A 27,386-nucleotide genomic window follows, 5' to 3' on the forward strand; every position below is an offset into this window, starting at 1 on the left:
AGCACGGTGGCTAGGAAAAACTCCCTAGAAAGGCAAAACCTAGGAAGAAACCTAGAGAGGAACCAGGCTATGAGGGGTGGCCAGTCCTCTTCTCATCACAGTGAATGTTTTCATTATAAAACATATTTGTTGGTCTGATGTGATTAATAAGGAGCATCCAGACACTGCACTTGATGCATTTATGAAATTGCTTCTTCCAATTATTGATAAACATGCACCTGTTAAGAAACTGACTGTTATAACAGTTAAGGCTCTATGGATTGATGAGGAATTAAAAAACTGTATGGTTGAAAGAGATGGGGCAAAAGGAGTGGCTAATAATTCTGGCTGCACATCTGACTGGCTGACTTACTGCAAATTGAGAAATTATGTGACTAAACTCAACAAAAAGAAGAAGAAACGGTATTATGAAGCCAAGATCAATGATAGAAAGTTTGGAGTACTTTAGGGAGTACAGGTAGAAAGACAAATTCAACTCCAACTTTCATCGAATGAGATTGCTTATCCATTACAAAACCATTTGATGTTGGCAATTATTTTAATAATAATAATAATAATATGCCATTTAGCAGACGCTTTTATCCAAAGCGACTTACAGTCATGCGTGCATACATTTTTGTGAATGGGTGGTCCCGGGGATCGAACCCACTACCTTGGCGTTACAAGCACCGTGCTCTACCAGTTAATGATTACTTCATTGGCAAAGTGGGCAAACTTAAGCAGGAAACGCCAACAACGCGAACAGTGAGCCATCATACTCATGTATAAAAAAAACAAATAATGAAAGAAAAGCATTGCAAGTTTGAATTTTGTAAAGTTAGTGTGGGAGAGGTGGAAAAATTATTGTTATCGATCAATAATGACAAACCTCCTGGCATTGACAACTTAGATGGAAAGCTACTGAGGATGGTAGCTGACTCTATAGCCACTCCTATCTGTCATATCTTTAATCTGAGCCTAGAGGCCGGGAGGGAAGCCAAAGTCATTCCGCTACCCAAAAGTGGTAAAGTGGCCTTTACTGGTTCTAACAGCTTGCTGCCAGCTCTTAGCAAACTGTTGGAAAAAATTGTGTTTGACCAAATACAATGCTACTTCTCTGTAAACAAATGAACAACAGACTTTCAGCATGATATAGAGAAGGGCACTCAACATGTTCTGCACTGACACAAATGACTGATTATTGGTTGAAAGAAATTGGTAATAAGAAGATTGTGGGAGCTGTACCGTTAGATTTCAGTGCAGCCTTTGATATTATTGACCATAACCTGTTGTTGAAAAAATGTATGTGTTATGGATTCTCAACCTCTGCCATTTCGTGGGTTCAGAGCTATTTATCTAATAGAACTCAAAGGGTTTTCTTTAATGGAAGCTTCTCTAATGTCAAACATGTAAAGTGTGGTGTACCGCAGGGCAGCTCTCTAGGCCCTCTACTCTACCTATTTTTACCAATGACCTGCCACTGGCATTAAACAAAGCATGTGTGTCCATGTATGCTGATGATTCAGCCATATACGCATCAGCAACCACAGCTAATGAAGTCACTGAAACCCTTAACAAAGAGTTGCAGTCTGTTTTGGAATGGCTTGCCAATAATAAACTGGTCCTGAACATCTCTAAAACTAGGAGCATTGTATTTGGTACAAATCATTCCCTAAGTTCTAGACAGCTGAATCTGGTAATGAATGATGTGGCAGTTGAACAAGTTGAGGAGACTAAATTACTTGGTGTCACCTTTAGATTGTAAACGGTCATGGTCAAAACATATAGATTCAATGGTTGTAAAGATGGGGAGAGGTCTGGCCGTAATAAAGAGATGCTCTGATTTTTCTGACACCACACTCCACAAAGCAAGTCCTGCAGGCTCTAGTTTAGTCTTATCTTGATTATGTTCCAGTCATATGGTCAAGTGCTGCAAAGCAAGACCTAGTTAAGCTGCAGAACAGAGCGGTACGTCTTGCTCTTCATTGTAATCAGAGGGCTGATATTAATACTATGCATGCCAGTCTATCTTGGCTAAGAGTTAAGGAAAGACTGACTGTGTCACTTCTTGTTTTTATAAGAAACATTAATGTGTTGGAAATTCCAAATTGTTTGCATAGTCAATTTACCCCACCAGACATGCCACCAGGGGTCTTTTCACAGTCCCCAGGTCTAGAACAAATTCAATGAAACGTACAGTATTATACAGAGCCATGAGTGCATGGAACTCCCTTCCATCTTATTTAGCGCAAGTGAACAGCAAACCTGTTTTTTTTTTAAATAAACACCCCGCGGCACAACGCCTCTCCCCCATGTGACCTACTTGTTGTGTGTATGTAATGACATGTATGTGTAACTGATAGAAGCACACACACAATACATGTAAATGTATATAAATTGTAAAGTAGTTGGTCTATAACGTATTTTTCGTTATATTGTGACCAATTGTGGTTACCACTATGTTAAACCAATTAGCAATAACGAGTAGTCATCATGTATCATATATGCAATTTAGATGTTTATACTTTACAAACACACATTTTATTTCTGTAGTTCTCAAAATCCATATATAGTAGACAAACCTGTTTAAAATCTGTAGGTTTACCAAACGATTAAGTGATTAACCATTAAGCACAGTTGGATTAAGTGATGGTCAAATGTATTTAAACAAATGAGAAGAAAATCATATGAAAAGTAATGTGAACATTCCATTGTGAAAGGCAATTACTTTATATGAAAGGTATTTCTAGATGAAACACTGATTAGGGTTGGTGAAAAGGTTATTGTGTGATTTTGTGTGTTTTACTTAGTCAATTGAAAATGTGCTTAAAGTTTTGAAAAACAGCATTGTTGATTATCTGTTTTGAGTTTTGTACTAAGAGTTTTGACATTTTACCACATACTTGTGAAAATAGTACCAAAGCAATAAAAATAAAACTATTTCTCTAATCACCATTACTATTTATTTTTTACTGTTCTTGTTTATGTAATTATCTCACTTCGCTTTAGCAACAGTGGCCTTGTCATTCATGCTAATAAAGTATATCTGAATCTGAAACAGGATTAGGGGCTGTGATGGCCAGGATTAGGGGCTGTGATGGGCAGACTGGAGAACAAAGGGGCTCCTGTGTGGACTCAGCAGCACTGGGTGACCCGTGGGTCACTAAGCCCTCACCATGAGCCCTCCACCACTCAGTGGGCACCACAGCCGGAGCGCCACTGATGCCACACTGCCCTTTTCCCACCTCACCAATCCCCCCTCAGCATGCAAACCTTTACTCACTGTTGCGCCCCATCGCATCCATTGACATACATATACATGATGTGGAGCTAATATAAAAATTGACAGAGCTCTTTTGATACTTATAATATGTTTTATACAGTGTCTAACGTGATTAGAAATAGCATGCACATTACATCAATACATAAGCAGAAAATACATAAAAAGTATGTGAATATTTATATTTCTACTTCTCTTTTGTGATACATGTAAATATAGTGTTTTTGCAAAAATGCATGATTTTGCAATAATGCATAGTCTAATTCAGTGTTCTGGTGGAGACTAGTAAGAGTAGGCTACTAAAACGGAAAATTCAGAATAATCAGGGTTCTATAACGGTATGCAGCACAGGTCCGCTGCTGCCTAGATGGCGCTGTCTTGCGGAATGCACCTTGCAGTCCACTGTGTATATGTATAGGGTCTCTGCACAGTCAGGAATAAAAGCGCTTGTCGAGTCGTTGATGGTTAGCAGCATAGCACCCCATCTCGAAGAAGCATAGGTCGAACCTTGCCTTTCCACTTTTTATGATATTCATCGTGGACAACCGGGCGCATGTTTTTGCTGGTTGAATAGTCTCAAACCTCGTAATTAAAGTGTATCCCGCGGCATGTAGTTAGCGTGGTGGCTAACGTTACCGGCTTTGCGCCAGGAGTGAAGACCAATCAATCACCGGGTAGCTTCACCGCCAGTTTTTGTGTAACGGTACAGTGTGGTGCTGCTGAGGCAAGGGAAAAAACGCAGCGGTCACCGGTGACTGGATCTTGTGGCGTGAGCACTAATGCAGTCTAGAAAACACGGCGAATCCCAGTCACCGGTGTAAAACACGGTGTGTAAAATACATTTTGCAACCCTTGAACCAGATTATAATAATATATAGGTCGCTAGCTTAATAGCAGGACAAGTGCAACGCAAGGATGTTGCAAGTGTTGGCTTGCGGCGTCGTAGTTTTTCCCGGTCTCTTCTTCGTCTTTCGGAGAGTACTCCCGTCCATTTTCAAACAGTGGACCGATGCCGATGTTGTACTGGTCAGCGAGAGGTAATTCTTAATTTCCTTTCTTCATATGGTATACGTTTAACCCTGGTCAAGCAGTAGCTGGCCCTAAGGCTATGCTAGCTAGCTAGCTAGCTGGCTGGCTAGCACGGTCGTGCAAGCTGATAAAACAAATTGTCTTGAGTTTGGCAGCAGGGGCTTTAACCGAATTAGCCACGTTTGCTCTTTCAAACTGCGCTAAAATATATTATTAGATTAGAAATTATTTGTTTGTACATTTGATTTGTCATAATGGTCATTACATGTCGTTCCCGATAATCTTATTGTAGGCTGCGTTATCATAACGGTGGCTAGCCCAGTGAATTACAACATAATAACACCATGGGAATATTGCTCCATCTTGGTCAAAATGACACGCTCACATGCGTAAGGGTCAGTTCGATGCTCATTTGAACCCTGTCACTCCAGTTGATAATCCCCCTCCAACCTCGAGCGCTGTGGTGGCTACTGAGTTATGCAATGTAAAGTGCTGAACTATACTGAGCCGATCGCTTGGCCTTAACGCTCTTATTAATTCGCAGATAATGCTCATCTAACGGAAAAAAGCCTTTCTTGGACACGTGTTGATGCCTCAGGGGCTACATAGCTCAGTAGCCTGTAAACACAGCCTTGAATGCCTCTCCAGTTTGCAACAATGTCACATAGCCCGTGTGTTGTTGTTTTCTTTACGAATAAATATGACATTATCTGGCTGCAATAACGGCTATAGGATAGGTTACTGATAAGAATGCCCATCAGCAACATAATGAATAGTTCATTCATACGCTTGTTTTACGATCTATTGTCCTACTACTGTATGTGTTGTATTTATTTTACCTGCCTGTTAGAAGTACCAGTGGGTCAGTGAGCGTCTGAATAAGCTGCAGGATGTGATGCTTGAGTTTTTCTATCTCTGGCGGTATTTTAGGCAGTGACATGTTTTACAGGTTATATTACAAGATTAGACCCTTTCTGCCCCATAAATTCACTCTTAACATTGGAGAACGGTATTGACCTTGTAACGAGCGTTTAACGAATTTTTACTCTCATTGGCCTCAACTGTTGTGAACAGTAGTCGTTGGGTGTTTGTTTCGCGTGGGTAAAGTGGTACGTGTTATCTCCACTCTGCAGCTGCACCGTGCGCGTGGGGCTGTTGTGAAGGCCTCCTATTGGTGGGTTCAAGGCCCACCATCATGACAGAACATCAGATCATTCATTCCCATGTAGCCACACTGTTCGAAGCCATTCGTTATGTAATAATATAGGCCTGATATTAATTATAATATGCTAATTTTGTCAGCACGCTTATCCAATGAAACATACATTTAAAGATATACACTACCAGTCAAAAGTTTGGACACACCTACTCATCCAAGGGTTTTTATTTATTTTTGACTATTTTTTACATTGTAGAATAATAGTGAAGACATCAAAACTATGAAATAACACACATGGAATCATGTAGTAAACAAAAAAGTGTTAAACAAATCAAAATATATTTTATATTTGAAATTCTTCAAATAGCCACCCTTTGCCTTGATGACAGCTTTGCACACTCTTGGCATTCTCTCAACCAGCATCATGAGGTAGTCATGATTCTTGCCATTCTCCTTCATCAATTAGCTGTTTTTACCCACAGGATTGCCGCTGACTGGATGTTTTTTGTTTGTCGCACCATTCTCGGTAAACCTTAGACACTGTCATGCGTGAAAAGCTCAGGAGGGCGGCCGTTTCTGAGATACTGGATCTGGCGCACCTGGCACAGACGATCATATCATGCTCAAAGTCGCTTAGGTCACTAGTTTTTCCCATTCTAGCGTTCAATCGAACAGCAACTGAATGCCTCGATGCCTGTCTGCTTGCTTTATATAACACCTGCTCTTTCCATGACATAGACTGACCAGGTGAATCCAGGTGAAAGCTATGATCCCTTTTATGTCACTTGTTAAATCCACTTCAATCAGTGTAGATGAAGGGGAGGAGACATGTTAAAGAAAGATTTTTAAGCCTTGAGACATGGATTGTGTATGTGTGCCATTCAGAGCATGAATGGGCAAGACACAATATTTAAGTGCCTTGGAACGGGGAATGGTAGTAGGTGCCGGGCGCACCGGTTTGTGCCAAGAACTGCAACGCTGCTGGGTTTTCCACGCTCAACAGTTTCCCGTGTGTATCAAGAATGGTCCACCACCCAAAGGACATCCAGCCAACTTGACACAACTGTGGGAAACATTGGAGTCAACATGGCCAGCGTCTCTGTGGAATGCTTTCGACACCTTGTAGAGTCCATGTATGAAATTGTATGCACTCACTTACTGTAAGTCGCTCTGGAAAAGAGTGTCTGCTAAATGACAAAAAATGTAAATGTAAAAAAAAAAAAAGACCTGACAAATTTAGGCTGTTCTGAGGGCAAAAGGGGGTGCAACTCAATATTAGGAAGGTGTTCCTAATGTTTTGTACACTCAGTGTCTATATCCTACTGTAGTCATTGTATGTGGCTATTGGCCAATACAGGAATAATATAGGCCTAATAATATGGTCATTTTGTCAACAGGCAAATCCAATGAAACATACCGTTAGGAAATGTATTCATTAGGTTATATATGGCTAATACAATACCTAAATCAAACCCACAGCTCAGCTATTTCGATGCCCATGCTCCTCGAACCAACAGAAAATGACGCTCTATGGGGCCATTTACACATTTGATTATATTTTTTGGCACAATGACGCAACAGCACCAGGGTACCTATATTCAAGGCATGACCTTGCCCCAGTTTAAAAAGCACTGAGTTTATCGGGATTGGGGAATAGTTTCCTACACAGTGACAGAGAGAGCCATGGTCACAGCGTTGCACCAGAAGGTCCAGCTGCACCATTTCTGCTATTATGTGAATGGCAGTTTTCAATGTGTGGCTGCATCCCAAATTCTCCTGAAGTGTGCACTTGACTTGTGTACTCCCCTTACAATTAAAGCATGATTCTATGCTAGAGGGAGTTTCCACCATATTTTTATTGTACCAGTCATTTCCATGGAGGGAAGTGAGCAAGTGCACACTTGGGACAGAAGGCTAGAGAATTGGGATGCATGACAGCTCTATATTAAGCAGCATGCATAGCCACCGACTTCAGACAGACGCTCTTATCCAGAGAGCGACTTACAGTAGTGAGTGCACACATTTTCATACTGGTCCCACATGGGAATTGAACCCACAACCCTGGCATTGCAAGCGCCATGCTCTACCAACTGAGCCACACAGGACCCAGCCACATGGGAAACAGATAGGTATTAAGGCCCAGTGCAGCCAAATATGTGATTTTTCTGTGTTTTATATATATTTCCACACTGAGGTTGGAATAATATTGTGAAAATGATGATAATTCCCTTTTTAGTGTAAGAGCTGTTTGAAAAGACGGCCTGAAATTTCAGCCTGTTTTGATGGGATGGAGTTTTGGCCTGCCTGGTGACATCAGCATGCGGTAAATTGGTTAATAGACCAATAAGAAAGAGAGTTCCAAACCCCTCTACCAATAACAACTAGTTTTCAGTTTTCCCCTCCCCACTCAGACCACTCCCAGACAGTCCCAGTAAAATTCTTGCTTGAGAAATTGCTCTTTGTTAAGAAGCTATTTTTGTGTCTTTTTTGACCATTTTAACTGAAAACAATTACAGTAAGGTACTTAATTTTTACCCAGAAATGATTTGATATTGCGATAAAAACGACTGCATTGGACCTTTAAAAAATGTGACCTCTAATATACTGGATCTTTTAAACATCCCCAAAAACCACCAAGAACGCATTCGCACGCCTTTTCCCGATTCCAACTGTCATTAAAGTGCTGAACAGTGCTGTATAGGTGATACCCAAACCTCTTGATGCTGTGCAAACGTGGCTTTCCTGCACCCAGTGGCCCTCCCAGGGAAATATCAGCTGGAGCCATCCACTTGTTTTTATTTTGAATTTAATGTATTATCTTATGTTTTTGTCTAACTGTTCTGTACTTTCATGTATTTGTCCGTTTTATGTGGACCCCAGGAAGAGTAGCTGGTGCATGTGGGGATCCTAATAAACTAAAGCTGTGTGTCTACAGAGAGAACTGTTCCAATATGCTACTTCTCCTCTAATCCTGATGCAGAATAGATGGATGGGTAGATATGTACACTTTACTGTCCTTAGGGATGAAAATATGATTCTTGATAGATGGATAGATACTAGATGGATAGATGCTAGATATATCACGTGTCAAACTCATTCCATGGAGGGCTGAGTATCTGCAGGTTTTCGCTTCACCCTTATACTTGATTGATGAATTAAGGTCACTACTTAGGAAGGAACTCCCCTCACCTGGTTGTCTAGGTCTTAATTAAAAGGAAAAAACAAAAACCTGCAGACACTCGACCCTCCGTGGAATGAGTTTGACACCCCTGAGATATTTAGACACTAGATAGAAACTAGATGGATAGATACTATTCGGGCCCCTTGACTTTCTCCACATTTTGTTACATTACAGCCTTATTCTAAAATTGATTAAATATTTTTTTCCCCCTCATCAATCTACACACACTACCCCATAATGACAATGCAAAAACAGTTTTTTTTATTGAAATGTTAGCAAATATATAGAAGAAAAAAAATGAAATTTTGCATAAGTATTCAGACCCTTTACTCAATACTTTGTTGAAGCACCTTTGGCAGCAATTACAGCCTTGAGTCTTCTTGGCTATGACGCTACAAGCTTGACACACCTTTATTTGGGGAGTTTCTCCCATTCTTCTCTGCAGATCCACTCAAGCTCTGTCAGGTTGGATGGGGAGCGTCGCTGCACAACTATTTTCAGGTCTGTCCAGAGATGTTCGATCGGGTTCAAGTCCGGGCTCTGGCTGGGCCACTCAAGGACATTCAGAGACATGTCCCGAAGCCACTCCTGCGTTGTCTTGGCTGTGTGCTTAGGGTTGTTGTCCTGTTGGAAGGTGAACCTTCGCCCCAGTCTGAGGTCCTGAGCGCTCTGGAGCAGGTTTTCATCAAGGATCTCTCTGTACATCTTTCCCTCGATCCTGACTAGTCTTCCTGTCCCTGCCGCTGAAAAACATCCCCACAGCATGATGCTGCCACCACCATGCTTCACCGTAGGGATGGTGCCAGGTTTCCTCCAGATGTGATGCTTGGCATTCAGGCCAAAGAGTTCAATCTTGGTTTCGTCAGACCAGAGAATCTTGTTTCTCATGGTCAGAGTCCTTTAGGTGCCTTTTGGCAAACTCCAAGCGTGCTGTCATGTGCCTTTTTACTGAGGAGTGGCTTCCATCTGGCCACTCTACCATAAAGGCCTGATTGGTGGAGTGCTGCAGAGAAGGTTGTCCTTCAGGAAGGTTCTCCCATCTCCACAGAGAAACTCTGTAGCTCTGTCAGAGTGACCATCAGGTTCTTGGTCACCTCCCTGATCAAGGCCCTTCTCCCCCGATTGCTCAGTTTGGCTGGGCGGCCAGCTCTAGGAAAAGTCTTGGTGGTTCCAAACTTCTTCCATTTAAGAATGATGGAAGCCCCTGTGTTCTTGGGGACCTTCAATGCTGCAGATCTGTGCCTCGACACAATCCTGTCTCGGAGCTCTACGGACAATTCCTTCAACCTCATTGCTTGGTTTTTGCTCTGATATGCACTGTCAACTGATAGACAGGTGTGTGCCTTTCCAAATCATGTCCAATCAATTGAATTTACCACAGGTGGACTACAATCAAGTTGTAGAAACATCTCAAGGATGATCAATGGAAACAGGATGCACCGGAGCTCAATTCTGAGTCTCATAGCAAAGCGTCTGTATACTTATGTAAATAAGGTATTTCAGTTTTTAATTGTTAATAAATGTGCAAAAATGTCTAAACCTGTTTTGGCTTTGTCATTGTGTGTGGAGTGATGAGGGAAAAAATTGTTTTCATCCATTTTAGAATAAGGCTGTAACGTAACAAAATGTGGGGAAAAATCAAGGGGTTTGAATACTTTCCGAATGCACTGTAGATAGATACTAGATGGATAGATACTAGATGGCCTAGATCAGGGCTCTCCAACCCTGTTCCTGGAGAGCTACCATCCTATAGGTTTTCGCTCCAACCCTAATCTAGCACATCTGACAAATAATTAGCTGCTTGAGAAGATGAATCAGGTTAGTTACAACTGGGGTTGGAGCAAAAACCTACAGAAGGGTAGCTCTCCAGGAACAGGGTTGGAGAGCCCTGGCCTAGATACTAGATGGATAGATTGATAGACACTAGATACTAGATAGGCTACTAGATACTGTAGATGTATAGATAGATATTAGAGACTTTTTTGTCCTTAGGGAAGATATTATAGGCCTATTAATTTCAAAGGCTATTCATTGTTAACAAAAAAGTGGTGGATAGACTATAGAGTACAATATAATGAACCAAAGCACCACTGCATGAATCATTGTTCATCAGGGCAGTGTTCATCAGGGCAGTGTTCATTAGGGCAGTGTTCATTAGGGCATTGCAACGGAAAACAAAAGTGAGTCCTTCCCGGTTTCAGTCCGTGTTCTTTTGTTTGGTGCCTACATGAACATGACCCAATACTGAGTAACCATGTGGATTAGTCTACATCACTCCATCGCTTCAGAACAGGCATCAGGGTCTTCTCATCTTACTAAAGCCAGGAAACAGCTAGTTGTGATGATTTTGGTTGTGTTGGGAGAGGCAAACCAGTAGACTCATTTTTTTTTTGTCAAAACCGTCCAACCAGTTATTGCAGTGTCCAGTTTAGGGGATGAACGAATTGAGCACTACAGGCTTCATCTGTGTATGAGGGATTGAGAGAGAAAGGGGGAGGGACAGAAAGAGAGCAGGGCTGCTGGACTCTACTGTCTGTGGCTTTAATGAGTGTTGCGCGATTTGCTCTTTTCCTCTCACTCTGCACTCTTTCCCCGACCGGGCACCAGTGCACTGTGCTGCTCTAAATTACACACCCCATTAACCGTAGGAGAAAGAAAAAAAAACACACACACAGAGAGAGATCTTCAAAACGTGGCCCTGCCACACACAGTAGCCATAAAGAAGGAAGACCGACTCTGTTCTGGGAAAAGGAAACCAAGGTTATCCTCTCTGCTACGACACAGGGAACAAAGGGAAACATGACAAAACATGGCAACCCACCTCTCTTCCTCCCTCAAGTCCTTTAAAGGGGGGACACAATGAGTGGATTGTGAAAATCTAGGTCTCGTGACCGAGTGTGTGGCCCGAGGAGGCAGTGAGGCGTGGAGGTAAAAACGAGGGGGGGTGGTGAAAGGGAGGTGGGTAGGTTGGTAGTCTTATCCAGCTCAGGCTACGGTGCTGGCAGGGTCACATGACCACTGTTGCCATGCCGAGTCATGGCGTCATCACGACGGCCTGCGTTCCCGGGGAGAAGGGTGGCGGGCCTCCGGAGGAAACGGCTCTGTGTGTGTGCCTTCTCTCTCTGTCCCTCTGACCTAGCCTGGAGTGAGAGACTATTGTACTGCTAAATAGAATCACCCCTTTAATCATTTGGAAATCGTGCGATGCATAAAAGGCGTAAATAGTGAGTGGCTGTGGTAAGGGCGAATGAATTAGATTTCCGTAATATTTCAGAGCTGCTTATTGCCAGAGTTGCCAAGATCTGTCAAACTAAGCCGGGAGGTGGAAGTGCCTGGTTGAACAAGCCCTTCGTCCACATTTTAAAGGGGAACTCCATTGCTGTGTCTGAAATGGCATGCTATTCTCTATAGTGTACTACTTTTGACCAGGGCCACTAGTTGTGCCACTTTGGACGCAGCCCATGTGAAATACAATTATTAGGTGTTTTGGTCCCTGAACGACGACCCATATCAAGTGGACAAGACACTGCAGTGCCTGTCAATCACACGTCTGTTATGTCCCCATGTGACTTAGCCTGGAGTCCAAACTGAATGTCACTCTGTTTTACTAGCTTATTATTTCCTTCACTTCAAGAATTCAGTCTAGAGCTGATCCAATAGAGGGGCTCTGGTCAGTCTAGAACAGGGGTTCTGAAAAATGTTGGGTCTGGGGAGCCTTTTTTTTGCAGTTCCACACATTTGGTCATGGGGCAGAGATATTTTTTGTTGTTGCAGCTTTAAAGCTAATATCCTGTAATTCTACACATTTTGCCATGAGGCAGGGTGTAAACTTTGCAGTTTTAAAGCTTAAATTACTTTTATTTTTTTTAACTATATTTTGGGGGAAATACAAGGAGTATTGAGTAGATACCAATATCCCTGTGAGCCTCCCAGGCCCATGTTACCCAAGGTTAGGACATCAATTGTAGATGAATAATATTCCATTGTATTGTATTAGCTTACACCCTCTAAACTTATTCCACGGATCGCTTTGCCAAAATGTCTTTCATATTTTGTTGCTAGTAATATTCCTTAAAAAAAATAAAAAAAAACTCATCCCAAACCATCTCAATTGGGTTGAGGTCAGGGGATTGTGGAGCCCATGTCATCTGATGCAGCACTCCATCACTCTTCTTCTTGGTAAAATAGCACTTACACAGCCTGGAGGTGTTGGGTCATTGTCCTGTTGAAAAACAAATGATAGTCCCACTAAGCCCAAACCAGATGGGATGGCGTATCGCTGCAGAATGCTGTGGTAGCCATGCTGGTTAAGTATGCCTTGAATTCTAAATAAATCACAGACAGTGTCACCAGCAAAGCACCCCCACACCATAACACCTCCTACTCCATGCTTTACGGTGGAAAATACACAGAAGGAGATCATCTGTACACCCACACCGCGTCTCACAAAGACACAGCGGTTGGAACCAAAAATCTCCAATTTGGACTCCAGACCAAAGGACACATTTCCACCTGTCTAATGTCCATTGCTTGTGTTTCTTGGCCCAAGCAGGTCTCTTCTTATTATTGGTGTCCTTTAGTAGTGCTTTCTTTGCAGCAATTCGACCATGAAGGCCTGATTCACACAGTCTCCTCTGAACAGTTGATGTTGAGATGTGTCTGTTACTTGAACTCTGTGAAGAATTTATTTGGGCTGCAATTTCTGAGGCTGGTAACTCTAATGAACTTATCCTCTGCAGCAGAGGTAACTCTGGGTCTTCCATTCCTGTGGTGGTCCTCATGAGAGCCAGTTTCATCATAGCGCTTAATGGTTTTTGCGACTGCACTTGAAGAAACTTTCAAAGTTCTTGACATTTTCCGTATTGACTGATCTTCATGTCTTAAAGTAATGATGGACTGTCATTTCTCTTTGTTTATTTGAGCTGTGCTTGCCATAATATGGACTTGGTCTTTTACCAAATAGGGCTGTCTTCTGTATACCCCCCTACCTTGTCACAACGCAACTGATTGGCTCAAACACATTTAAGAAGGAAAGAAATTCCACAAATTAACTTTTAAGAAGGCACAACTGTTAATTGAAATGCATTCCAGGTGACTACCTCATGAAGCTGGTTGAGAGAATGACGAGTGTACAAAGCTGTCATCAAGGCAAAGGGTGGCTATTTGAAGAATCTCAAATATAAAATATATTTGGATTTGTTTAACACTTTTTTGGTTATTACCAAATTCCATATGTGTTATTTCATAGTTTTGATGTCTTCACTATTATTCTACAATGTAGAAAATAGTAAAAATAAAGAAAAACCCTGGAATGAGTAGGTGTCCAAACTTTTGACTTGTACTGTATACAGTGCATTCGGAAAGTATTCAGACCCCTTCCCTTTTCCCACATCTTGTTATGTTACAGCCTTATTCTAAAATTGATTAAATAAAAAAAATTCCTCATCAATCTAGACACAATACCCCATAATGACAAAGTGAAAACAGGTTTTTATGTTTGCAAATGAAAAAAACAACTGAAAAGAAACTGAAATACCTTATTTACATAAGTATTCAGACCCTTTGCTATGAGACTCAAAATTGAGCTCTGGTGCATCCTGTTTCCATTGATCATCCTTGAGATGTTTCTACAACTTGATTGTAGTCCACCTGTGGTAAATTCAATTGATTGGACATGATTTGGAAAGGCACACACCTGTCTATCAGTTGACAGTGCATATCAGAGCAAAAACCAAGCAATGAGGTCGAAGGAATTGTCCGTAGAGCTCCGAGACAGGATTGTGTCGAGGCACAGATCTGCAGCATTGAAGGTCCCCAAGAACACAGGGGCTTCCATCATTCTTAAATGGAAGAAGTTTGGAACCACCAAGACTTTTCCTAGAGCTGGCCGCCCAGCCAAACTGAGCAATCGGGGGAGAACAGCCTTGGTCAGGGAGGTGACCAAGAACCCGATGGTCACTCTGATAGAACTCCAGAGTTCCTCTGTGGAGATGGGAGAACCTTCCAGAAGGACAACCATCTCTGCAGGACTCCACCAATCAGGCCTTTATGGTAGAGTGGCCAGACGGAAGCCACTCCTCAGTAAAAGGTACATGACAACCCGCTTGGAGTTTGCCAAAAGGCACCTAAAGGACTCTCAGACCATGAGAAACCAAGATTGAACTCTTTGACCTGAATGCCAAGTGTCAAGTCTGGAGGAAACCTGGCACCATCCCTACGGTGAAGGATGGTTTTGGCAGCATCATGCTGTGGGGATGTTTTTCAGCAGCAGGGAGTCTAGTCAGGATAGAGGGAAAAATCAACGGAGCAAAGTACAGAGATCCTTAATGAAAACCTGCTCCAGAGCGCTCTGGACCTCTGGGGCAAGGTTCACCTTTCAACAGGACAACAACCCTAAGCACACAGCCAAGACAACGCAGGAGTGCCTTCGGGACAAGTCTCTGAATGTCCTTGAGTGGCCCAGCCAGAGCCCGGACTTGAACCCGATCTAACAGCTCTGTAGAGACCTGAAAATAGCTGTGCAGCGACGCTCCCCATCCAACCTGACAGCTTGAGAGGATCTGCAGTGAAGATTGGGATAAACTCCCCAAATACAGCTGTGCCAAGCTTGTAGCGTCATACCCAAGAAGACGCAAGGCTGTAATCTCTGCCAAAGGTGCTTCAACAAAGTACTGAGTAAAGGCTCTGAATACTTATGTAAATGTATTACAACATTTGCATAAAGATCTAAAAACCTGTTTTTGCTTTGTCATTATGGGGTATTGTGTGTAGATTGATGAGGAAAATAAACAATTTAATCAATTTTAGAACAAGGCTGCAACTTAACAAAAGGTGGAAAAAGTCAAGGGGTCTAAATACTTTCCGAATGTACTGATCTGGCCGCAGACCCCCTGCAGTACCTTTGCAGACCCCCAGGTATAGAAAGTAGCCGGTCCAATTGGTGTCTAAGAAATGATGGTCTAGTTTAGCTTTGGTCAAAAGATTGGGTCAAAAGATTTGCAAGGTTGGGGTCAATTCGAATTGAGGTCACCCAATTCAGGAAGTGATTTGAATGTATAATTCTAAAATTGAAAAACGTTTGAAATAAATAGCTTCTCCTTTGCAGTTTATTATTTTAAAAAATATATAGATATGGAGCGAACCGTGAGTGAAGCTGAGCAGAAAATACAATAATAATAATTTTTGATCTGCGTCTACAAAACGAGACATTTTTCTGCTTTCTTTTTTTTCTGTGTGAAAAGCGCAGAATTATGCATTATTGCAACCTCTGTGAATGTGATCCAATCGCTGACAATTTGCATGACATCCCACATTACAGACATGGGCTGCAAACTGTTTCAATGAAGGCAGGCCCAGAAGGAAAGGGAGAAGTGAAACTACAATGAAACAGAGTTTTCCATCATGCTACATGTGAATCGCATCCCAATCAATAATGTAGTTAATAAAAGTTTGCAGACCAAGACCAAATGGAACAGCAAACTGATGAAATGGGCTTTCTATTAGCCTGCCATAATAATTGCTTGTGAGACAGGATATGGACTAAGCTACCCTGGGTAAAATGCTTACATCCTTAATTTGCCTGAAGAAAAATGATACTCAGTCTATTTGCAACTTCCTTTAGAAAACGGAGAGTATGATGATGCTGTCTAGTTCTGCTCTCCCTATGATTTGCTTGTCTCTTCTCTGCTTATTGACATTCTGGTAACTGGTATTATTAATGCAACAAGCTGGTAATTATAGTACTGAACCGACGGTTTCCCCTGAAACTTCACATTTCTAGTTGTCTTTAATTGCGTGTTTGAAACATTTCTCTCCTTCTCTTTCTCAGGCTGGTGTCCTCCATCCACGCCATCATGGCCACCACGGCGGGAGTCATCGTTGTGTCGGCGTGCAGCGGTAACGTCATGACTGACAGGTAGGACAGCCACTCACAGACAAGGGGACAAGCGCCTTAACCCGGGTAGCCCAATCAGTGCAGCCGAAGAACTGTTTTCTTTCTGTTGGCATAGTATTTTTAACGATACACGGCAATGCTTCATGCAAGCCGTTTTAGGACCACAAAAGCAGTGGTCCCTCCCTGTTAGTCTGTTGTCTTCCGTTTTGATGCCTAATGAACACAACCCTGACCTCCCTCGCTTGTCACCCGGCCACTTCCTCTTACCTAATGACACGGTCTGAACCAATCACCTCGGTTTCCCAAAGAGAGTAAAGTGGGCTTAATTGCCGCAACCTATCAGCTGCTGAGTGAACACACACAGTCTCTACCTTGACTTGAGGCAAACCCACTGCCACCTGCCCAAAGATCCATACCAACCCGGTTAGTGAGGGAAAGTACAGGGCACACCTGTCTGTCTAGCTAGCTGGACTGTGATAGTATCCAGTGTCCAGATACAGGCTAGTGGCTAGCATCCCATTCCCATGCCACAGCTGTTGACCCTGGGTCCTGTTCTTTAAGGACAGCCAGCTTACCCGTCGGTCTGTCAGCTCTAGCCCCAGTTGGACAGCTCTTCTGGGTCCCGTCCCAGACCCACGTCCCATCCTTATCCCCAGTCACCATGGCCACCTGCTCAGTCAGTCCGGTACCAGGCCGCTGTGTGGTGTTAGCCTAGCACAGCTTAGCATCCTTATCACTTTGCTAGTAATATCCCTTTCCCTGTCCTCAGGCCAGTGCTGCTTGGCTAATGCTAATAGCATCCCCTCCAGGGCATAAAATTAACAACCGCCACCCACCAAATGCGGGTAGATTTAGGTATTGGCGGGTAAGAATGTCTATTTCACCAGCCACGTTGGCAGGTGGTCAATTTGCAGGGCTCTACAGTGAGAGCATTACGTTTGCGAATAAAAATAGTCAAAAGTCAAGTATGAGCACATTAGTATTTCTGCTGTTTTGTTTTATAGCTGCTAATTGCACAAATAAACATAAATCCTATATCCCACCTCGGGCAGAAACATTGCCTGGCAGGGGAGCTGTGCGCAATGAGTGAAGTGCTGATAGATTCATTTTTGGAGGCGCTGCGCACAGGCATAAAAGTTAGTCTAATTTACTCAAAGTCTACAAAGTGAGACTGTCCTCATGTTTCTTGGCCATTTACATAGTTTTTTTCACAAGCTTGGATGTTTTTCAGCATTAGTTTGAGTCTGCTGCTTCAACTGATAGCGAAGAGACGCCCTAGTCAGATCCCAAATCTCACACACACAGACACGCATGAGTGGTACCGTTACCATGGTAACATCCCGCCCTTAAAGGGGCAGCTTAAAAATAAATATTTGATATTTTCATTAAAATTCTCAGGTCACAGAAAAAGTATGGAAATTGAGCAATATACCACATCACTTCTTACTAATACATTTCTTGTTTTAGAAACATTACGAAGCATGGTCATCTGTTTGTGTTTTTGATGTTATTATGGCGCAAAAATACTTTGGCTGGTAAAACATCTCAGTGGCTTGTAGATTTTTACCTGCCACAGTGGCTGGTTGACCAAAAAGTTAATTTAGGCCCTGATCCCCTCTATCCCCAGTCAGATGGCCACCTGCTCAGTCAGCCAGTAGGAGTCTTCTGTGTGGTTAACAGCATAGCTTTAGCTTAGCATCCCTATCCTTGTCCTGGCCAGTGCTACCTGGCTGATGCTAATGCTAATACTGTAAATCTGTCAGATGGCCATATGCTCAGTCTGCCAGTAGCAGGCTGCTGTGTGGGTTAGCCTAGCGTAACTTAGCCTAGTATAACCTAGCGTAGCTTAGGATCCTTATCTCTATCCCTGTATCTCTATCTTGTCTTGGCCAGTGCTGCTTGACTAATACTAACGCTACTGCTAATGCTAATAGTCAGTGTAATCCAGCCAGTCAGTTGCCAGGCCCGGGACGCCTCTGACCCTGGCCCAGCCTCAGTCAGTGCAATGCCCTGGCTACCTTCTGACCTAACCCAGCATCAGTGCTCTGCTAATCCCCCCCAGGGCTTAATACCCCCACAGCACAGTGCAGAGCAGGAGCGCACGAGTCACCACTCGCCAGCCTGTAACATTGCAACACACACACACACACAGGCATGTAGGTTATATACACAGCCACAGGGCAAGGAGGATAAACTGTTTGTGTTATCCTTGTCATTTAGCTTAGGCAGACACACTCTTCTTCAACTGAGTGTACAGTAACTGACTGTAAGGTCAGGTGTAACCAATAGACTCACTGCCGTCATGGGCAGGACCAGCAGGGGGTTAGTGACAACAACTAATGTGCTCTAATCAACTGAGCTAATTGGTCTAGGTGGGTGTGAGTGTGGGTGTGTGTGGGTGTGTGTGGGTGTGTGTGGGTGTGTGTGGGTGTGTGTGGGTGTGTGTGTGTGCCGGTGCGTGTCGTGTTTCAGCCGATACATTTCTACATTCCCACATTTAGCTAGAGTTAATGTTATAAAATAATTTTTGCCACAAACACTACACAGACACTTTTATCCAAAGAAACTTACAGTACAGTGAATGCACTGTATAAATATGTTGTATATGTATGTGATCCCTGTGGGAATTGAACCCACAACCTGTTTGCCCACTTGGCTACTCACTTCTCTTACCAACTGAACCACACAGGGACCAAGAGAGAAACTCACTAGCTTTACTACCCAAAAAAGCTGACACCGACAGCTTGCCCTAAGCACTTCCTGGTCTGTTGAGCCATCATGGCTGTCTGGTGACCTTGTAATACAGGGTGAAGGTTGAATCTATTGAGGGGGTCAGAGGTCACCAGCGCTGTTCTGGCTGCTCATGATAATGAACCAGTAGCAATCTGCTTTTATTAGGGGCAGTCTGCTCCTGTGCTGCTCACTCCCAAGCTCTTCATTTCTTTATTACAGTTGCACCATAAGCTTAGCTGCCTGTAAAGCCCTGTTTCTGTGTACGTGATCACGCCTGTCTGAGAGCGCATGCTCGCTCATGAGTTTCACCGAAAAATCTGTAATGCTGTATCAACTCAACCACAGGATGAAACTTCGTCCAGACTTCTCACTCCCCATACACACGGAAAGAACTTGGGAAATGGAAAGGCGATACCTAGTCAGTTGCACAACTGAATGCATTCAACCGAAATGTGTCTTCCGCATTTAACCCAACCCCTCTGAATCGGAGAGGTGCGGGGGGCTGCCTTAATCGACGTCCACATCATCGGCACCCGGGGAGCAGTTGTTGTTGGGGGTTAACTGTAAGCTTGGGCGTTATCCAGATTTTCATATCGTCATACCGTCCTTCTCTCATCCCGGAATTTACGGTAATACTGGCATAGCACACAAGGGGGCGCTAAAAAAGCAAATTTATCCCATTGGGCCTCTATTACCAGAATGCTGAAGAAAATTGCACAAACTAGTAGCGAAATCACATAGACGTTGTTAGCTAAATGCTAACAAGCGAAAACAAACAAACTAATTGCAAAGACAGGCAAATCCAGCTCATTAAGTTATACAAGCGTAGCTACGAATGTCATTTTCGGTGAGTGTGGGCATTTACAAGCTAAAGTAAATGAGAAGTTGTGCTAATGAATAAAGTTGTGATTGATGCTTTTCTGAAGGAAGAGCAGCATGTGTACATGGAGCAGAGGGGAGAAGAATGTAGGAGAAAACCCCCCCTGCTAGTACTAAGCACAGGAAAAAAATGGCAACTGTACAGAACTCATCCAGAGCTCTTTGACTTCTGGCAGGAAGCCGTTATTAGATATCTAATGGCAAACATTTAGTAGTGAATTGCATACAAGTGTAACTTCATCACCTTATGTGTGCAGCAGAATAGAGATCGCCGGTAGATATAGAACGCTATGGATTTACCAGCTCCCACTTTCTCCTGTTGTGCTATTTACAAACAAATACGTGACTGGCTCAACTGTTCTGGGGAACTACGGTAAGCTTCATAATGTAAAATAAACAGGTGAAATTAAGAACGCAATCTGCTTTATCTCCTAACATATAGCACAAGTTGACTGCAGGTATTAACTTAAAAAGTAGTTACAAATATTCTAATCCTTCAAATACATAGTTTTGACAGTATTGAAAAACCATCCCATGGCTTTTTCCAAATACCCCTTTATACGGTTTACCGCCCAAGCCTAGTTAACGAACTGCCTTGCTCAAGGGCAGAACTTTCCACCTTCCGGCTCGGGAATCAAACCAGCGACCTTTCGGTCACTGGCCCAACACTCTTAACCGCTAGGCTACCTGGGGCCTGTTTTGGAGGATACAACGTTACAGAACATTCAGATAGAAATGTATTGTGTTATTATTAATATTGTATGCCAGATCAGCGCTATTCCTTCTATTCTATCCATTTTACAAAACTCTGAACTTTTCACCTCACTGAACACACCCACACTAGGTCATAATCACTAGGAATGTACGGAAGAAAACGGGCCATAATGTGGAGGGACAATCTGAAGTCACTAATGAACATGACCTTGGGGTGTATTCACTAGGAACCAAACACAAGCAAACAGCCAAAATGGGGAGGGACTAACCTGAACTTGTCCAATAAGAAACGTTTGTTTCCCTCCCTCTCGCTCAGGTACTGGCTGGCCACCTACTTTGTCATCTGGTACGGCGTGCCCTACATGACATACGATATCTATGCCATGTACCTAAGCCACTACTACCGCTTCCGGGTCAAGGGCCACGAGGAGTACAAGGAGCACTCGCTGACCACGATCAACTCGTTTGTCCGCCGCGAGTTCCTACTGGTGCTCCACCACATCGCCCTGCTCACCATCTTGCTGCCCGTCACCCTGGTCAGTAACACACACACACACACACACACACACACACACACACACACACACACACACACACACACACACACACACACAGACACACAGACAGACAGACAGAGACTCTCTCTGGCCTCAGTCTCATGCCTCTCTTGTCCCTGTCTCTGCCCATCACCCTGGTCAGTAGCAACACACACACACAACCTTGGCCTGCGCCCAAAATGGCAACACTACTTTTGACCAGGAAAATGGGGAGGTTTTGAATGCCCTGCTGAACATTCTGCTGCCTGCCACTGATGAGAGAGGAGGAGGAGGAGGAGGAGGAGGAGGAGGAGGAGGAGGGGGAGGGGAGGGGAGGGGAGGTGAGGTGATAAAGTGACATGGGCCTTCTGACCATTGTGCTGCTCATCACTCTGGTGAGAGAGAACAGAGAGGGAGGGAGAGAGAGAGAGAGAGGGAGGGGGGGGGGGGGGGAGAGAGAGAGAGAGGGAGGGGGAGGAGAGAGGGAGGGGGGGGGGAGAGAGGGAGGGGGGGAGAGAGAGGGAGGGGGGGGGGGGGGGAGAGAGAGAGGGAGGGGGAGGGGGGTTGATAGAGATGCCATTCTGCTTCCTGACATTGATGAGAGGGAGGGATGGAGGAAGGGGAAAAAGAGGGGAAAGAAAAAGGATGAGTGGGGAGTGAATGATAAAGAGGGAGGGAGAGGCTAAGAGGGAAAGAGAGAGATGACACTAACCCTATTTGACAAGTGCTTTGACAATGATACAAGAGGTAGATACTAGCTGATATTTTCCTCCTATTAGTTTTCGGTCTTCGGTCTTCCCCTCGACTGCATTTTCAGTCAAGAATGCTAGCTAATAGCAGCATAACGACAAATGAGTGTATAATACAGTAATCGACAGCGAACCCACCTACACACACACACCACACACACACACACACACACACACACACACACAGGTCGTGTTAGCATCTATTTCTTGTAGCGAGGAGGCCAGGTGCATTGGAAACCTGGCCCATGTGTTTGCAGTGGCTGTCAATGGTGATATGAGATCACCTTACCCCACCCCTCCATTATTCAGGCTCCAGCTGCTGTAATCCTCCCCTTCTCCTCCTCCTCCTCTTCCCTCGCTCCCTGATTTGTTCCCCTCCCACACACTGACACATATTACACACACACACAGAGGCCTGGTCCAGCAGGAAGGTGCAGTGGGTAGGTAGGTGTAGTGTTACATAGCAGCAGTGTGTGCTGCAGGTCATTCTTCCATTGGGCAGATGGCAGAACTTGTGTCTGGCCCTCACACTCGCACGCTACTGGTTTATTCATCATCACATCACACGCACACACATGCATATCTAATACACACACACACACACACACAGAGAGCCCTCTCTGTTTGGCATCCCTGTCTGCAGCTTCCATCAATACTCCTTACATTTACTCATAGTAATCCATTCTCTTCACTTACTGACTGGGCTCATGGCACAAGTCTGGCTCGTATTCATTGATGCACTCAACAGAAACCTTTTGCAACGAAATACGAGTGTTTCTTATTGGACCGTCCAGGTAGTTCCTCACGTTTTTGGGCCTGGTTTCTCTTCTCTGTTGGCCAAGTTGGTGTTATTGAGCTGGGTCCTGACTCCTGTTTTTGTATGTGCAGCCGTAGGGACAATCCATTCTCCTACAAGGCCTTTCTGTTCTAAAGTACTGGGGGTGGTTTTGGGTGTGTGTGACTGTCTGTGTGTGTGTGTGTGTGGTCTTGTATCAGACTGTAGTAACTGTGTGTCATCTCCCTCCCTGTGCCTCTTCAGTTCTTCAGGAAGGACCAGGGCGACTACTTCATCGGCTGCCTGTTCCTCACAGAGCTCAGTACGCCCTTCGTCTCCTTAGGGAAGATCCTCATCCAGGTGACACACACACACACACCAATATCACCACCTAACAATGTGTATATATACACTATATAAACAAAAGTATGTGGACATAGAGAAACATTGGCAGTAGAATGACCTTACTGAAGAGCTCAGTGACTTTCAACGTGGCACCGTCATAGGATGCCACCTTTCCAACAAGTCAGTTTGTCAAATTTCTGCTTTGCTAGAGCTGCCCCGGTCAACTGTAAGTGCTGTTATTGTGAAGTGGAAATGTCTAGGAGCAACAACGGCTCAGCCGCAAAGTGGTAGGCCACACAAGCTCACAGAACAGGACCACCAAGTGTTGAAGCGCGTAGCGCGTAAAGATCGTCTGTCCTCGGTTGCAACACTCACTACCGACTTCCAAACTGCCTCTGGAAGCAACGTCAGCACAATAACTGTTGAAGGGAGCTTCATGAAATGGGTTTCCATAGCCGAGCAGCCGCACGCAAGCCTAAGATCCCCATGCGCAATGCCAAGCGTCGGCTGGAGTGGTGTAAAGCTCACCGCCATTGGACTCTGGAGCAGTGGAAACGTGTTTCCTGGAGTGAGGAATCACGCTTCACCATCTGGCAGTCCGATGGATGAATCTGGGTTTGGCGGATGCTAGGAGAAAACTACCTGCCCGAATGCATAGTGCCAACTGTGAAGTAAGCATTTCGCTACACCTGCAATAACATCTGCTAAACACGTGTATGTGACAAATACAATTTTATTTTATTTGAAGTTTGGTGGAGGAGGAATAATGTTCTGGGGCTGTTTTTCATGGTTGGGGCTAGGCCACTTAGTTCCAGTGAAAGGAAATCTTAACGCTAGAGCATACAATTACATTGGAGATGATTCTGTGCTTCCAACTTTGTGGCAACAGTTTGCAGAAGGCCCTTTCCTGTTTCAGCAGGACAATGCCACCATGCACAAAATGAGGCCCATACAGAAATGGTTTGTCGAGTTAGTTGTGGAAGAACTTGACTTGCCTGCACAGAGCCCTGACCTCAACCCCATCAAACATCTTTGGGATGAATTGGAACGCCGAATGCGAGCCAGGCCTAATCGCCCAACACCAGTGCCCGACCTCACTAATGCTCTTGTGGCTGAACGGAAGCAAGTCCCCGCAGCAATGTTCCAACATCTAGTGGAAAGCCTTCCCAAAAGAGTGGAGGCTGTTATAGCAGCAAAGGGGGGACCAACTCCTTATTAATGCCCATGATTTTGGAATGAGATGTTCGACAAGCAGGTGTCCATATACTTTTGGTTATGTCGTGTATGTACTTGTATTCATACAGCCACCTACTAAATGCACACTCCTGGTGTATGTGTGTATCACATAAAAGCAAAGAGCAGTGAGCAGGCAGCCCTCTTGGCCTCCAGCTCACTTTCTGCTGACATTTGGCTCTTCATTCAGGAGGGCCGCTCTCTGTCTTTACTCACAGCTCCCTCTGATGGACTGATTGGGTACTGCAGAGCCACTGTCACACCACACAACACCACATATGGACCCTGTTAGAATGCCTCCTTCCCTTCCTGTAATGGTGGATCAACTGATCTACCATTATGCTTGGGTACCACATCATATCTTTCACCAGTTCAGTCGCGTTAGATTAGTGATTTCATCATGGAAAGGAGGAAGGAAGGAAGAATGCATTTTCAAAGTATTTGAACAGGCCCAGGGATTCCAGCCCACTTTATGTTCTCCTCACTTAGAATTTCAAGACTGTTTGAACATATAATGACCTATTTTCTCTCTCTTTGTCTCTTTTGAATATTTTCCCAACACATCCCTCCCTCCCTTCTCTCCTCTTGTTTCTCACAGCTGGGTCTGCAGGACTGCTGGGTCCACAAGGCCAACGGGGGCATGGTGCTGCTCAGCTTCTTCCTGTGTCGAATCGCCCTCTTTCCCTACATGTACTGGGTGTACGGCCGCCACTACGGTATCCCCGTCTACGGTGTGCCGTTCCACCTGACACTGTCGGTCAACCTGGGTAACCTATGCATCCTGGCGCCGCAGGTCTACTGGTTCGTGCTGCTTTGCCGCAAGGGCTGGCGGCTCTACCAGCGCCAGCGTCGCTCCACCGCTGCTACCGGCAGCCAGGACTCCTCCCCCCTGCCCCCACCTAGCCCCTCCTCCCTCACGGACAACCAACCCAAGGGAGACCATTAGAGCTGGAGAGCTCACTCCGTCACCATTGCGCTCTCTCTGATCTTTCTTGGTTCTCTCTACTCGAGTCACACAAAAACGAACCACCATCGACTACTATTTACTACTTACTACTACTACTACTGCAAAGGCACTACGGCTACTTACCACAGTCTCCCCAAAACAACTACTACTACTACTATTACTACTTCTATCGTTACTACTATGATTACACTAGTACTGCTCTTCCACCCCCATGCCCAGTCCAAGCGCTACTGATGATTATGATGATGATTTTTGACTTCCCTCCTTAGATCTTTTTTTGGGTTCCTACCCCCCACTCCCCCTCCTTGGATTATAGGGACTGGATAGGGGTCATATTTGGAGTGCTACAGTGGAGTTTCCCTAAGAGAATGGAACTCCTGTCTTTTTTCGTAGGGGGGGGGGGGTCATGCTTCTTCCCCCATATCACGTGACCTGTGCAGTGTTGAGACACTCCCCCGGCCTCGCCCCCTGCCCCTCTCTATTACTAGATCTGCTGATTGGAGGATATGTTACAGTGTAGATTAATGTTTCTGTAGAATTTGTTGATTTGTTCTGTTTGGTGTCAATGATTTTTAAGTGTGAAGTTTTGAAGATCCTCATTTTATGAAGTGTTTGTCCACCCATCCAGTCCTCATCTTTAAAAGACCGCTGGAGGGAGAGGAGGAGAGGAGGAGAAGGGGGCTAGGAGGAGAGGAGGAGAAGGGGGCTAGGAGGAGAGGAGGAGAAGGGGGCTAGGCTTGCAGATATAAATAATCACAAGGCTGGGTGGTGGGACAAGGCTGGGTGGTGGGACAAGGGGTGGGTTGGAGGGATGGGATGGGAGGGGTATTTACAAACTAAGCTAGGTACAGGTGTCACCTCATCCACATTTGAAGGAGACAATGAAGTAGAAATGTTTGCTCCAAGCTCTTTGCACCAGCATAGCTATACAAAAACCCATTTAATGTGATTGGATTGTGGAACTCCACTCTCCTTTATCTACTTCGGCACCTCCCATTGTCCTGTTTCCTCATTTGCCTGTCTCTATGGCCACTGCCGCTGGACAATCGGTGCGCCTGCAGCGCTCCCGTCTTCCTCCTTTATTGTTTACGGCCCAACAGAGTTCTGTGTCCTGCACTGCTGCACTGCTGCGTCTGTTTACGCTAAGTCTATAAGCCCCACCCCTCAGTGTCACACAGGGGGTGGGGCATCACAAGCTCCACCCCTCCCCAGAGAGAGGGAGGAGCCTTTATATTATGTGCTATGTCCTCAATGGAAGTCCATAAACTAGGTAGACCAGACCCAGCTGCTATTACATTGGTGTCTATGGGACAGCCACCCCCTTAAGTAGACCGGAACTGCATTTTAAAAAATATGTTAAACGGCCTGTGTGAACTATCTTCATTTATCCACCATCTACGGACTTCTCTGGGAGCGCTGCAGCGGCATTAGAAGGAATGGGGTAGGTCAGTTAGTCCTGGGTTCGGCTCGGTTGCCACAGCGACAGCAGAAGTTGCTTTTAATGGGTGGAGACACAAGACTTTACGGTCACTCGAGGTCAAGTTTGCCGGGTGGGGGTGATGGGGTGCTTCTGTTAGGTACATTTTGCCCTCCGGCAAAAGGTGTTGGGGGTGCTTCTGTTAGGTCAATGCTGCCCCCCAGCAAAGGGGTCTGGGGGCCACATGGGAGGCACTTGTATACCACTGGGCGTCCCTTTAAAGTGGAACTGACACCGTTTTAACTACTTTGCAGATATGAAACAGACAATCATAATATCAGTCCAAAATATCCAATTCACAGTTTATCCCTCAAAACCAACTTTATAAGAGGTTATATATATGTATGTATGTTAGATTTTACTCAAAATACCATGACATATAGTCTGGTATTGTTGGCAGAATAGATGGATGCAGTCAATGCATGATTAATATATTTCACCAATATGTTGCTTGGT

At 44.5% G+C, this 27,386-nt stretch overlaps 1 protein-coding gene across 1 annotated transcript; it reads left to right on the forward strand.

Moving 5' to 3' along the window:
* Positions 1-3,762: 3,762 nt before the first annotated feature.
* LOC311142449 (ceramide synthase-like) lies at positions 3,763-26,152 on the forward strand. The gene is made up of 5 exons (XM_084178097.1): positions 3,763-4,296; positions 16,457-16,543; positions 21,165-21,384; positions 23,173-23,268; positions 25,085-26,152. The coding sequence occupies exons 1-5, from the start codon at positions 4,175-4,177 to the stop codon at positions 25,430-25,432; spliced, it is 873 nt and encodes a 290-aa protein (XP_084034223.1). The 5' UTR covers positions 3,763-4,174; the 3' UTR covers positions 25,433-26,152.
* The last annotated feature ends 1,234 nt before the right edge of the window (positions 26,153-27,386 follow it).

This window comes from Coregonus lavaretus, assembly GCF_964263955.1.
Source record: "Coregonus lavaretus genome assembly, chromosome: 15".
In the NCBI taxonomy this organism is placed as follows: domain Eukaryota; kingdom Metazoa; phylum Chordata; class Actinopteri; order Salmoniformes; family Salmonidae; genus Coregonus; species Coregonus lavaretus.